Genomic DNA, 15,224 nt, shown 5'->3' on the forward strand with positions numbered 1-15,224 from the left:
GATCTTCCAACTCACCTGGAATGCAGACCTAGCTATCTGGCACTAATAGCGTTTCCTCCTTATCTTGGTGAAAATTCAGCAGCAGTAGCCCCACTCCAGATGATCCCTGATATCCTATGCAGTCTTCTCTTGGAGTCTTCAACAGCAGTGTAGCACAGAACCTGTAAGCCCTTTTACACACGGTCGTACATTACGACAACAAAATCCATCGGATTTTTTCCGATGGATTTTGCCCGAAACTGGTGTTGCATACACACGGTCGGACAAAGTTGTCGGAAAATCCGATCGTTCAGAAGGTGATGGCGTTAGTTCGTTACGACGGGACTACGTTCAGGCTAGTAGCCAATAGCTTTGGTCTCGTAATTTGATCTGAGCATGCATGGCACTTTGTCCGATCGGAATTCTCTACAAACAAAGTCCGATCGGATCATGTTGTCGGAAAATTTTATATCCAGCTCTCAAACTTTGTTGGTCGGACATTCCGACGGAAAAAGTCTGATGGAGCCCACACACGGTAGGATTATCCGACAACACGGTCCGATCGGACATTTTCCCTCTGAATTTCCATCTGTGTGTACTAATAGCTTGTCTCACCACAGTAAAGTTTCATCAGAAAAGATGGTTAGTATAAAGGAAAATACAAAATGGTTGCGAGCAATATAGATATATGCAAAAATTTGAGTTTTCAAATTTCTCTCACAATATAGGATGAGCATTTTTTTAGAAACTGATAAATTGTTCTTAATGAAATCATTTTATTATCTGTTTTCCTCCATATAACAAATCCTATGAATAAAGTACAAGTCACAGCCCAGCCTCACCCTGTGTAGGAGGATGTGACCCCTCCCAACTACATTCTTCTCGAATGTTTTTCACTTTCATTTCTCTCTTCTGCTGTCAGCGATGGCGTCTGTTGATCCGAGAGCCGAGTTGGAATGTTCCGTCTGTCTGAACATTTATACAGATCCTGTAAACCTGAGATGTGGTCACAACTTCTGCCGGGTCTGTATTGATCGTGTGCTGGATACACAAGAGGGGTCTGGAGGATATTCCTGTCCTGAATGCCGAGAGAAGTTTCCGGATCGGCCTGCACTGCACAGGAACATAACACTAAGTAACATGTTGGAGAGTTTGCTGTCTGCTCAGCCAGATAGGGAAGAGTCCGGGGTCTTCTGTACTCACTGTGTGGACTCTCCTGTACCTGCTGTTAGATCCTGTCTGCACTGTGAGGTTTCTCTGTGTGATAAACACCTGAGAGTCCACAAAAAGTCCTCAGAACACGTCTTATGTGACCCCACCTTGTCCATGGAGAGCAGGAAATGCTCCGTCCATAAGAAGATCCTGGAGTATTACTGCACTCAGGATGAGACCAGTATCTGTACTTCTTGTTGTATGATTGGAGGACATAAAGGACATGAGATGGAATCACTGGATGAGGCTTCTGAGAAGAAGAAGGAGACTCTGAGGAATGTTCTGCAGAACCTGCTGACAAAAAGAGGGGAGACGGAGGAAAGAGTCCAGAGTCTGCAGGAACACAAGAGGAACGTAGAAGAAAAAGTACCTGGTGACACCGAGAGAGTCACTGCCCTGTTTGGAGATCTCAGGAGACGTCTGGAAGACCTGGAGAAGAGAGTCCTGAGGGAAATCTCCGGGAGGGCAGAGCGGATCTCCATCTCCATCCGGGATCTGGAAATAAAGAAGGAGGAGCTGTCCAGGAAGATCCGTCACATTGAGGAGCTGTGTAACGTGACGGATCCACTGACTGTCCTACAGGAATCAGACACAGGATACTTGTGTGATACTGAGGATGGAGATAATGGGGAATCAGACACAGGTGACTTGTGTGATACCGACAATGAAGATGATGAGGAATCAGACTCAAGTTACTTGTGTGATACCGACAATGAAGATGATGAGGAATCAGACTCAAGTGACTTGTGTGATACTGACAATGAAGATGATGAGGAATCAGGCTCAAGTGACTTGTGGGATACCGACAATGAAGATGATGAGGAATCAGACACAGGTGACTTGAGTGATACTGAGAAAGGAGATAATGAGAACAGAGAGAGACATGAGGAACTCCTCCATGATGGAGGGGGTCTGGATGTGGCTGGGATATCACACACATTACACACATTATCTGATATAATAACAGAGGTAAATGTAGACTTCTATATACAGGGAGCTGCAGACATATTGCTGGATGTAAATACAGCTTATAATTATCTACAGATATCGGATGATGGGAAAACTGTGTCTAGGTCAGATATAGACCAGAATCGCCCAAAAACACCAGAGAGATTTCAGGATTATCAGGTGTTGAACACTCAAAGTTTCTCCTCAGGGAGACATTACTGGGATGTGGATGTCGGGGGATCAGATAGATGGACAGTTGGGATGTGTTACCCCAGTATAGACAGGAGAGGATGGCAGTCATGGATTGGATATAACAACAAGTCCTGGGGTTTGGACAGGTCTGGTAATCAGTATGAGGTGAGACATGACAATAAAAAGATTTGTTTACCCATCAAAATCTTACCTAAGAGGGTCAGGATATATCTGGATTATGAGGCCGGGCGGATCTCCTTTTATGCCTTGTGGGACCCGATCCGACATCTCCACACCTTCACCACCACCTTCACTGAGCCCCTCCATGCTGGGTTTTATGTAGGGGGAGGTCGTATAGAGATATGTGGAAGGAATCAGAAGATGTGAGAACTTCGACCAGAGACTACAGACATTACAGGTAGAGGGGGAGAGAGAATTAGCAGGAAGAACATTTACTGGGGACACTTAAGCTGGACATAGATGGATCAAAATTCTGCTGATTAAAGTGGTTATAAACCCTTAAAAAAAAAAAATCTGCAAGACAAAGGCATAATGAGATAGTATGCATAGCATAGTAGCTCATTATGTATTACTTACCTTACATCAAAGCCCCCGCAGCCGTCCTCAACCCTCCCCCCCTTCGACCACGGACATCTCTCCCGGAGCTTAATTCCGGTTATTGCGGCTCCGGCGCTGTGATTGGCCAGAGCTGCGATTACCTCACGCGTGGGAGCCGGCGGTAACGGCACATCTAACTGAAGCAAATGCATGACGTGCCATTGCTTCAGTGCGCATGTGTCGATCACTTCGGCATATACAGACACAGGGGGATATCTCCTAAACTGTACAGGTTTAGGAGATATCCAGGGTTAGCACAAAGTTATAAAAAAGGTTTTACAACCACTTTAAGCAGGAACTGGCTGAATTTCGATCCATGTATGGCCGTTTCTGCTACATAGAAGTCAAGCTATTGATCAACTTCTGTCGAACAGTAATATTGTACATTTTTAATTTAATCAGCAGCTGCAGCTAGTCATCTGCATTGCTGATCAGTGTGTTCTGACAGCAGAGTCCCCGCTGTTTGACTACAATAGCACAGTGTGGAAGATTCTTCTATCCACTTCGCTGGTGTGCATGGGAGAATCTGTTTATATTTTTTGATCAGCCCGCTGGCTGATCAAAAAATATGATCCATCTTTGGGCAGCTTTAGGTGAGATTTCACCCTCCTTCACAAATCACTGTCAATGGCTGGAATAACTAACTAACTACTAGAGTCACTATTGTTGGACACAGGACAAGAAGATTGTGATCTATCTATCTGACCAGCCATTCTCAGCCAGGATTCCCCCAGAGGTTGCAATGGGTTCCTTGAGCTGTAGCTGATTGACCTCCCATCTGATGGTGTTTGCAGAGTTCCGGGGCCAATGTTAATAGGAAACCAAGGTGTATTTATGTAATGTGGCAGCAATGATCACATACGGAGGATGTAGTGCGGTCACTGCAATGAGATAGGATGTGGTCACCTCTCCTCTCTTTCCTCCTCCTATTCCATGTACACTGAGGAACGGTGTCAGTGCTGGTGTCATTGTTGGTGTCATTGTTGGTGTTGACAGCACTGAGATGGAAGTTGCTGTGCAGCATGTTCTCTGGTCTCATGTGTTCTACATAACGTGAGGAGGTTCTGTAGAATATCGCACTCGATGGAGATCGGGGGAGGGGAGAGGGGTGAAGGGTGACAATAGCGCAGGTTGGGGGGGGCAGAGGAAGAGGAGTGGTATATCCCGGGGTGTGTGTATACAGAGCAGCATAGAGCTCTCACCTTCCCCAGGATGTACAGGACAGAAAAAGGAGACACATACTGCTAATATATCATCACACACTAACCTGTCTGCATCCTACACAATTGTATTATAGGAATCTGTATGGAGGAAGTATGGTGGCCGCCATTGATAACTACTTCTAAAGAATACTAGTTCCCTGGCTGTCATTCTGATCCAATGGCTTCTGTACTTTCTATGTCAGTAAGGCCGCGTACACACGGGCGGACTGTTCGCCCAACCTTGTTCGGCAAACAGTTTCATCAAACAGTCCGCTCAAAATTTGCATGAGCGGACTTGCCCACACACGAGCGGACTGTTTGACGAACAAGGTTGGGCAAACAGTTCGCTCAACTTTTGAAATGAACGGACTCGCCCACGTAAGGCGGAGGCAAATCCGCCCATTTCGAGCGCGTGTACAGGTAGGCGGGGCCCGCGAAGGAGACGTCGCGGGCTCCGCCGCCTGGAATGGGCTTAAAGGGGAACCCCAACGCCGAAAAAAATCGGCGTGGGGGTTCCCCCCAAGTCCACACCAGACCCTTGTCCGAGCACGCTACCCGGCCGGCCAGGAAAGGGGGGCGAGCGAGCGCGCCCCCCCTCCTGAGCCGTACCAGGCCGCGTGCCCTCAACATGGGGGGTGCCTTGGGGAAGGGGGGGCCGCGCGGCCCCCCCACCCCAAAGCACCTTGTCCCCATGTTGATGAGGACAAGGGCCTCTTCCCGACAACCCTGGCCGTTGGTTGTCGGGGTCTGCGGGCGGGGGGCTTATCGGAATCCGGGAGCCCCCTTTAAGAAGGGGGCCCCCGGATACCGGCCCCCCACCCTATGTGAATGAGTATGGGGTACAATGTACCCCTACCCATTCACCTGTGAACTAAAGTACAATAAAAAACACAACACAGAGAAAAAATATTTTATTGCACAGCTCCGGGGGTCTTCCGTCTTCGGGGGTCTTCTCGCCGGACTCCTCCGCTATGTGTGTGTAGCTCTTTTGCTAGCGGAGGAGTCCGGCTTTCTTCCTCCCCGCCGCCGGCCTCTTCTCCCGACTTCGGGGGTCTTGTCCCCCTCTTCGGTTCTTCTGCCGGGCCACCGCGCCTGGTCCGGTGGCCCGGTCTTCTGTCGCCGTCTTCCGTTCTTCTGTCGCCGCCTTCGGTTCTTCTGCCGGGCCACCGCGCCTTCTTGTAGCTCTTTTACAGGCGGTGGCCCGGTCTTCTGTCGCCGCCGCCGCCGCCTTCCGTTCTTGTTCTTCTTCTTGTTCTTCTTCTTCTCCTGGAGATGTTGACTCGACGATCTCTCCGGCCGGAATGCCAGAGCCGCGCTGTGCGGTCACTTATATAGTGACAATGGGGCGGTGTCACATGGTATATGTCACATGGGTTGGTCACATGGTGACCCCGCCCCCTTACGATGTCATAGTCCCCATGTGACATCAACCCATGTGACCAACCCATGTGACATATACCATGTGACACCGCCCCATTGTCACTATATAAGTGGCAGCGGAGCGTGTCCCTGGCATTCCGGCCGGAGAGCTCGTCGAGTCAACATCTCCAGGAGAAGAAGAAGAACAAGAAGAAGAACAAGAACGGAAGGCGGCGGCGGCGGCGACAGAAGACCGGGCCACCGCCTGTAAAAGAGCTACAAGAAGGCGCGGTGGCCCGGCAGAAGAACCGAAGGCGGCGACAGAAGAACGGAAGACGGCGACAGAAGACCGGGCCACCGGACCAGGCGCGGTGGCCCGGCAGAAGAACCGAAGAGGGGGACAAGACCCCCGAAGTCGGGAGAAGAGGCCGGCGGCGGGGAGGAAGAAAGCCGGACTCCTCCGCTAGCAAAAGAGCTACACACACATAGCGGAGGAGTCCGGCGAGAAGACCCCCGAAGACGGAAGACCCCCGGAGCTGTGCAATAAAATATTTTTTCTCTGTGTTGTGTTTTTTATTGTACTTTAGTTCACAGGTGAATGGGTAGGGGTACATTGTACCCCATACTCATTCACATAGGGTGGGGGGCCGGTATCCGGGGGCCCCCTTCTTAAAGGGCGCTCCCGGATTCCGATAAGCCCCCCGCCCGCAGACCCCGACAACCAACGGCCAGGGTTGTCGGGAAGAGGCCCTTGTCCTCATCAACATGGGGACAAGGTGCTTTGGGGTGGGGGGGCCGCGCGGCCCCCCCTTCCCCAAGGCACCCCCCATGTTGAGGGCACGCGGCCTGGTACGGCTCAGGAGGGGGGGCGCGCTCGCTCGCCCCCCTTTCCTGGCCGGCCGGGTAGCGTGCTCGGACAAGGGTCTGGTGTGGACTTGGGGGGAACCCCCACGCCGATTTTTTTCGGCGTTGGGGTTCCCCTTTAAGCCCATTCCAGGCGGCGGAGCCCGCGACGTCTCCTTCGCGGGCCCCGCCTACCTGTACACGCGCTCGAAATGGGCGGACTTTCCGAGCGGGAACAGTCCGCTCATTTCGAAAGTACAGCGGACAAGCCCACACACGGGCGGACTGTTCGCTCAAACACAGTTTCAGCGGACAGTTTTTCGGAATTTCCGAAAGACTTTGTCCGTCCAACTGTCCGCTGAAACTGTCCGCTGAAAGCCCACACACGAGCGGACTGTCCGCCCAAACACTGTTCAGCGGACAAGGTTGGGCGAACAGTCCGCCCGTGTGTACGCGGCCTTACCCGGAACAAGTATTCAGACTCGGAGTTCTGACTTAACTCTGATTTCCTGATCGGCATGATTGTTCCAGGTCAGTGTCACCAAATACTGAGTCCACAGACAGCCAGGAGAATAGCATTTTCAGAAGACATCCAGCAATGGCCCCTCCATATTCCCCTCAGTACAGGTGTAATGGAAGTCACAGCCGGAGAATTTCTTGCTGCATTGTTTATTTTCATTTTACCCGAATACAAAATTCCAAATGATAATCTATAATGACTTTTGGTTGTTTTATTAATTTTTGGGGAATATTTACAAATTTATAAACTGATCTTTTATGTCACTTTTCTTATCACTTGTATGAAATTTTCATATTAGAAATAAACATTTAATACAGATCTCTTCCATGACGTTGTGTTACAGAGAATTCTGGGCTTTCCAATAAGACAGCCCAGCACTAGCTGGTCACTTGTGGACTGTCTCCCTCTAAGACCCCTTTCACACTGGGTCATTTTGCAGGCGCTATTGCACTAAAATAGCACCTGCAAACCGACCTAAAACAGCCACTGCTGTGTTTCCAGTGTGAAGTCCCTGAGGGCTTTCACACTGGAGCGGTGCGCTAGCAGGACTGTAAAAAAAGTCCTGCTAGCAGCATCTTAGGAGCGACGTGTATACCGCTCCTCCACCCCTCCTGCCCATTAAAATCAATGGGGCACCACGGCTATACTTCTGGCAAAGCGACTCTGTAGCTGCATTTTGTGGTGGTTTTTAACCCTTTCTCAGCCGCTAGCGGGGGGGGGGGGTAAAACCAGCCCGCTAGCATCCAAATAGCGATGCGAATCTGACATTAAAGCGCCACTATAAAATAGCGGCGCTTTACCACCCACGCAACTCCTGACTCAGTGTGAAAGGGGGGGGGGGGTGTCCTTCCTCTGCCTCCTCCATCTGTGGTCTGAATAGCAGGAAATCAAATTACAATCTTCACATGACAGAGGAAAATGGGGCAGTTGTAGAATTGACTCATCGGTGCCACCTGCTGGCTGCACTGGGCAAATATAAATAATTACCATATCACAATATTTCTTATTGTTCTAAATAAAAAGAAATAAAAACATGTTATAAAGCAATAATTTATAGTCCTAAACATTATAATTGAACAAAGAACATCTGTACAACAACGTTACATTCCCTCCAAGTCTGATTCATATATGGAGGACATTGTTGGATGAAGAGAGACCATCGGTAGTACATTGTCCCCACCAGCCCGGATTATAACTTGGTTTGTCTCCATCCTGTAATGTGTGGGGTCCCCGGTGTTCTTCCAGTGTTCGTGTCTGTATAAGCCCTTGGACACACGGTCGGAGATTACGACGGAATGTGTCCAATCGGACCGTTTTGTCGGATATTCCGACTGTGTGTGGTCTACATCGGACTGTTCCCAACTTGTTGGTAACATTTTCCGACAAAATGCTCCGATCGGACATACTCCGATCATGTGTAGAGAATTCCGATCGGACAAAGTGCCACGCATGCTCAGATCAAATTCCTACACCAAAGCTATTGGCTACTAGCATAAACTTAGTCCCGTCGTAACGAAATAACGTAATCACGTCGGATTTTCCGACAACTTTGTCCGACCGTGTGTATGCAACAGTTTCGGACAAAATCCGACGGATTTGGTTGTCGGAATCTCCGACCGTGTGTACAAGGGTTAAGAGCTGAGATATAACATCAGGAGCTCCATGTACTCTGTGTGTTCTCCTCCCGAATTCCTGAGACAGGAAAGGGGAATGTCTTCCTACAGTAAATATTATCATCAGAAGGGGAAGAATGAAAGCAGAGGGGATTTCTAAGCCCTGGACCCGTGACGCGGCTATAGTAGGGCTCAGAACGGGCGATCGCCATGCTCCAGGTCAGCAGGACTGGGGGTGGGGTGAGGAGAGTGTCCGGGGTAAGTTCACCTTACAGATTTTTCAGTAAAGGTGAACTTACACTTTAAACTGCTATCATCCTAAGTGGAAAAAGGCCATACCTAACATCCAATTTATAGCCATCAAGCTAAATTACGACCTTATGTCTGACTATATGGCACAATCTCAAGTATTAATTGGGATAACAAAAATAGGAGTTAGAACAAGTGTGAGATTGAGTGGGTAGTTTAGACAGAGCCCTCTTGTTGGAAGAAATGGTTAATAAATCATTTGATAGGGCCTTTGTCTTAAAGCGGAGGTCCACCCTAAATTACAGTCCTAGGTCTATGTGATCCCCCCTTCCCTAAACGCTAGGTAATCCCCTTACCTTTCAGCTGTCTTCTTCTGTTTTTTTCTTATTTCAAATTTTCTGCCTCTGTATATTGCGGAAAGGGGAGGAGCCGATGCGGAAAGGGGCGGGGCTTCAGCGGCAGGTCACTTCTTCCGGTCTGCCGCAGGGGCTCCTGGGATCTTTTTTTTTTCTCCCAGGAGTCTGTGCTGTGCCCAACGGGGCGGGACTTCCGACGACAACACCCGTTGTCATGGCAACCGGAGCTGTTGACGGCGCTCGCTATTGCGCTGACTGCGCATGCGCGAGATCTTTTATCGAACGGGCGGTGCATGCTGGTCTTTTAGCGGCACACTCTCCCGGAAGAGGATGCCTGTGGGCTTCACATGCCCACAGGCAAAATGGAAACCGTCAGGAGACGATTTTATAAAATCATTTTCGATGAGAAAACGGCATGCTGCTGTTTGGAAAAACAGAAAAAGTACTGTATATACTCGAGTATAAGCCGAGATTTTCAGCCCCTTTTTTGAGGCTGAAAGTGCCCCCCTCGGCTTATACTCGAGTCATCGCTGTCTGTCTGCCCGATCAGCGTGTCGAGCAGACAGACAGCGGCCATTCTAGGATTCAAAGGCCGCGCCTCCGTCGGTGATAGGCGGAACACTCAATTTCCCAGCAGTCTGTGTTCCGCCTATCACGGACATCCTCTCATCCTCGTCCGTAATATGAGGATGAGCGGACGTCCGTGATAGGCGGACCACTGACTGCTGGGAAATTGAGTGTTCCGCCTATCACGGACATCCGATAGGCGGAACACTCAATTTCCCAGCAGTCAGTGGTCCGCCTATCACGGACGTCCGCTCATCCTCATACTACAGACGAGGATGAGAGGATGTCCGTGATAGGCGGAACACAGACTGCTGGGAAATTGAGTGTTCCGCCTATCACCGACGGAGGCGCGGCTTTTGAATCCTAGAATGGGCGCCGACGAAGAGCAGAAGGACGGAGGCTCGGCTCGGGACGGGACGGAGGCAGGCTGGACACAGGTAGGCTGGACAGAGGCAGGCTGGACAGAGGCAGGCTGGACAGAGGCAGGCTGGACAGAGGCAGTCTGCACGGACATACACACAGGGATGGATGGACACACACACACGGATGCATGGACACACACACACGGATGCATGGACACACACACACACACACACGGATGCATGGACACACACAGGGATGGATGGATACACACACAGGGATGGATGGATGGATGGACACACACACAGGGATGGATGGACCCACAGGGATGGATGGACCCACAGGGATGGATGGACCCACAGGGATGGACGGACCCACAGGGATGGACGGACCCACAGGGATGGACGGACCCACAGGGATGGACGGACACACAGGGATGGACAGGCATGTCTCACCCTCGGCTTATACACGAGTCAATAATTTTCCCCAGTTTTTTGGGGGTAAATTGGGGGCCTCGGCTTATATTCGGGTCGGCCTATACTCGAGTATATACGGTAAGTGTTATAATTAGTAATACTATTGATTGTCAGTATGCTACAAAAAAAAAAACGTTAAAAACAGTGGAATCCCGCTTTAATTGTCAATATAAACTACTTATAAAAGCAAAAGAAACACTGGCCAATATTAAGGAGAAAAAGGCCATACATAACATCCAATTTATAGCCATCAAGCCAAATTACGACCTTATGTCTGACTATATGGCACAATCTCAAGTATTAATTGGGATAACAAAAATAGGAGTTAGAACAAGTGTGAGATTGAGTGGGTAGTTTAGACAGAGCCCTCTTGTTGGAAGAAATTGTTAATAAATCATTTGATATGGCCTTTGTCTTAATTGTCAATATAAACTACTTATAAAAAGCATCAAGAAACACTAGCCAATATTAAGGAGAGACCACCTTTGGGAGGAGTATTCCGGAGGAAACCACAATTCATCTACAGACAAGCACCACTTTAGACCACACACTGGTTCCAGACATCGGACCAGCGGTGCTCCTCACAAACGAACGTTGGATGTACTGAGTGCCAGTATGTCATGATCACTTAGTGCCCCTGTTCCTCATTCCAGCATCCAGGTGTTGGCTGTTGCTTCCCCCGTCTGTGTTCACCTGTTAGCTGATTGATCTGGTCATCCACCTAATATAAGCAAACCAAACACTTTATTGCTCACTTGTGATAGAGACTTGCATTGTTCTGATCAAGCCTCCCATTTGTCTGCCCTGCTTTGCTGTTAGACTTCCCTGTGTATGACCCGGATTGGACATTGGACTATCCCCTGAACTCAGCCTTTACCTAAACTGTCTTAGGACCACGCTATCTGTCTGCTAAACTGCAAGTACCTGTTTGCTTTGCTCAGTACGCATCTGCCTTGGAATGGTGGCCAGACTTTATAGCATTGTGTATAAGTCCTGGGGGCAATCAAATACCGGTAGGCCTGCTTGTCTTAAGGGAAAAGGGACTGCTATAGGTGAAGCACACAGTAGCTAGCTATAGTGTCTGACCACCTGCGTTGGGGTAGACATGACATTCGTGACGCAGTGCTTCATCAGATTAGGTGACTCGTCAGAATTTGTAACGGAAGTGACATTATGTCGCCACCATCTTGCTGTACCCCGCACTCGTAAGGATAAAGTGAGAAGACAGCAAGCAGACATCTTTGTACACCCACCAGAGTTTTGCATTTCACACTTATTTTTAACAGTAAACTGAACTTATATAGTGAAATAAATACAGTATTTAAAAATCCATCTGACTGTTTAGATGTTGAATTTAAAAAGCAGCGGCAAGCCTGCTGATCTCACAGGTTTGCTAATCTGACAGAACACAGCTGCTTTGAAAAATCAACATGAAAAGATACAGTGGTAGGACAGTTGCCAGCTATAGATGCAGTCTCACAGTCCCTAATACACAATGAAAAACCAAAAATGAAAGAGACAAGGCCCCTTCATATAAAATGGGATGTTTAAATGAGTCACTGCATCTACAAAAGAGGTCAGCACCAACAATTGAATATTATAAATATTATTATTATTATATTATTATTATAAAAGCCTTGCAAAGTCTCTCACACAGAGTTGGTTGAAAGCGTAGTTGTAACCGGAAGGATAGAGGTAGGAACTTTTCTTAGAAGTTTCTTACATTTCCGTAAGAAATGTGGATTCAATCAATGTCCATAGCAGTTCAGATTCCAGGCTCTTACCGAGCAGCCAGCCGAGTGCATGGCCCTCTTACTGAAGAGTCCTCCCCTGGTTGCATGTAGAGTTGCTGGGCCTCTCCAAACCCAAGACGGCACCGGAACACCTTTAGAATCCTCCCTCCAGTTACTGCGCCTTGAACTAGCCAGTTCTGAGGATCGGAAACGGATGGATCCGCACCCCAGGCCATGAGGGCCTCTGGGAGCTGGTCAGGAGGACCAGGACCATGGAGTCGGCAACAACTTCTGGACCGGAACCCAGAACCACATGACTTCAGCACCTTAAGTACCCTCTCCCGGAATACACAGCGGAACAAACGCGCCCACTGATTGGCTCAAAGAGAGAGATTGGTACCCAATGCGTCCAGCCAGACTGTGTTCTAAGGCCTCTCACAGGTGCGAACCCCACCTATGATCAGGCAAAACCTTAATACAGCCCAGCCAAACTGATGCCAAAGCATAATTTAGAACAATTAACCCCAAAACTTAACTATACTTGTGGGCAAAAACTAAATTTACAGACATAGCAAGTACTCAATAGGCGTACCGGCGCTACATAAAAAATATACTTTAATTCATATTATGTAAAAACCATATCCAAAGTATACATAAAAAACAAATAGTACTGAGAACTCAAATGCTTTAGAATGCAATGTTAGCCGACGTGTTTTGTGAGGCCGCTTCATCGGGGCTACGCATTTCAGCAATAATATGCATCTATATTATGTATAAAATATACAAAAATGTCATTAGAACAATATCAGCACATACTTCATATACAGATTGACAATTAAAATATAATTTGATGCAAAATACATGATATTTATAGTTGATAAGGTGCTCACCAATTCCTCGGAAAATCAACATCTAAACAGTCTGACGGATATTTAAATACTGTATTTCACTATACAAGTTCAGTTTACTGTTAAAAATAAGTGTGAAATGCAACACTCTGGTGTGTGTACAAAGATGTCCGCTTGCCGACTTCTCACTGTAACCTCACTGTGGATAAGTGCGGGGTGTAGCAAGATGGCAGCGATGGATTGTCACTTCCGTTACAAATTCCGAAAGCCGTCTAATCATGTAGAAACACCACAGATGTGAGTGTACTATATAAGGATTTCAATACAAGGGGATGTCTTTTTTAAATTTTTTTAAATAAAGAGGTTGCAGTGTGAGAGCGAGTGCTTTCACAACTGGGGCGGTGCGCTTGCAGTACGGGAAAAAAAAAGTCCTGCAAGCAGCGTCTTTGGGTCGGGTTGGGAGCGGTGTATACAGCGCCCCCAAACCACCCCTGACTAGGGATGAGCTCAGGCGTGTTCGCATGCTCCACGTGCAGAGCCCGCCAGGAAGTCGGCTGCGCTAATCACAGGCAGTGAGACATTGCCCGATCTCTGCAGTCGCGCATCGAGGCAATGTCTCACTGCCTGTGATTAGCGCAGTGCTGCGCCGAATTCCTGGTGGGCTCTGCATGTGCAGCATGCGAACACACCTGAGCTCATCCTTACCCCTGACCATTGGAATGAACGGGCAGTGCTGCCGAAGCGCCTAAAAGGCATTTTCGGAGGCGCCACAACACGGGCGTTTTTAACCCTTTCTTGGGGGTAAAAAATGCCCCGCTAGCGGCCGACAAGTGCCGCTTAAACAGCGGTAAAGTGCCGCTTTACCACTAACGACCACACCGCCCCAGTGTGAAAGTAGCATTACAATATGTATTACATGTGACACTTTGCAAATAAGTACAGCATTAAATATTACTATACAGAAGGTTTATATTTCAATCACATATCAAACACATAACAGTGCAGTCCAAGTGTAAGATGAACTTTGGGAAATAATAAATAGACTTACAGCCATTTGTGTATCTAGAGGAACATTTGAAGACCTTCACTTGTCTGCATCACAACTAGAATGGTTTCTGAGGTAAAAACTTTATGTTGTTGAATAAGAAACTTTATTAACAAAAGGCAAGACTTCCTGTTTCATTCCTGTGAGGAACCGAACTGCAATTGCAACCACCAGCTGTCCTCAAAATGACAATCCTATATAGCCGCTTCCCGACCGCCTCACGCAGATATACTGCGGCAGAAGGACTCGTACAGGCAGAATCACGTTTACAATGCCTCATGGGATGTGTAGTCCCGCAATCAGTTGGAGAGCCGTAGTTTGAAGATTTCTGCTATAATAGACAGCACAGCCTTTGTGACCCATGTTGGCCATCGGAGTCATTTGTCTCTGAGTGGATGATCTTCAGAGGTTGGTGTCACGGTCATGTTTGGGAACACAGAACAATGGTGTTTTATATTTCACGCACGAGCACACAGAAGATCTCTGAACTTAAAGGGTACTGTTTTTTTTTTTTCCACTTAAAGAGGAACTGCAGTCTGCTCACATAATTTGTAATAAAAACATCTTTGCCATTCTGAAGATTCCCTCCAACCACTTTGCATATAATTTTATATATACTGTGATTCTGTACTTGCCAAATATGCTGCAGAAATCTCCCTCCACCGAGTCTGGCTGCAGCCATTTTAACTGTGGGCAGCTGAAGCTGCTGCCTGTTCGCTTCCTGGATTTATACAGAGGCACACCTCCAGCTCTGCAGCTCTCATTGGACCTCTTATGACTCACCCCCCTTCCCTTTCTGGCAGAGTGAGAGAGAGAGAGCTGGGCCTGATGTCATAAGCCTAGGCTAATGACCAGACAAGAAACAGGAAGTGGGCTGTATAAGGGATTTAGTGGCAGAACAAAAATGTTTTATTATCCAAAGTTAAAACAAGAAGGGCAGAAGATGGAAAGATGAAAAAATGACTGAAGATCCGATTTAAGGAGTATCATGTTGATGTGATTTAATTTAAAGGACTGTTTTTTTTTCTCATATCACTTAGTTTTTACAGCTAGCTGTGGGTACTCACAATCACTTAATTTTCACCTTTTCTCTTAGTTTTCTTG

General features: G+C 47.9%; 1 protein-coding gene across 1 annotated transcript in view; it reads left to right on the forward strand.

Moving 5' to 3' along the window:
• Window positions 1–866: 866 nt before the first annotated feature.
• Window positions 867–15,224, forward strand: part of LOC143962439 (E3 ubiquitin/ISG15 ligase TRIM25-like) — an 83,561-nt gene continuing 69,203 nt past the window's right edge. The window contains exon 1 of the mRNA XM_077471713.1: window positions 867–2,715. Within this exon, the coding sequence (XP_077327839.1) occupies window positions 904–2,715 (1,812 nt within the window). The 5' untranslated portion in view covers window positions 867–903. The remainder of the gene's footprint in view (window positions 2,716–15,224) is intronic.

Source organism: Lithobates pipiens, unplaced genomic scaffold, assembly GCF_037356315.1.
Source record: "Lithobates pipiens isolate NorthernLeopardFrog02 unplaced genomic scaffold, aLitPip1_a1.2 Scaffold_8, whole genome shotgun sequence".
NCBI classification, from domain to species: Eukaryota; Metazoa; Chordata; class Amphibia; order Anura; family Ranidae; genus Lithobates; species Lithobates pipiens.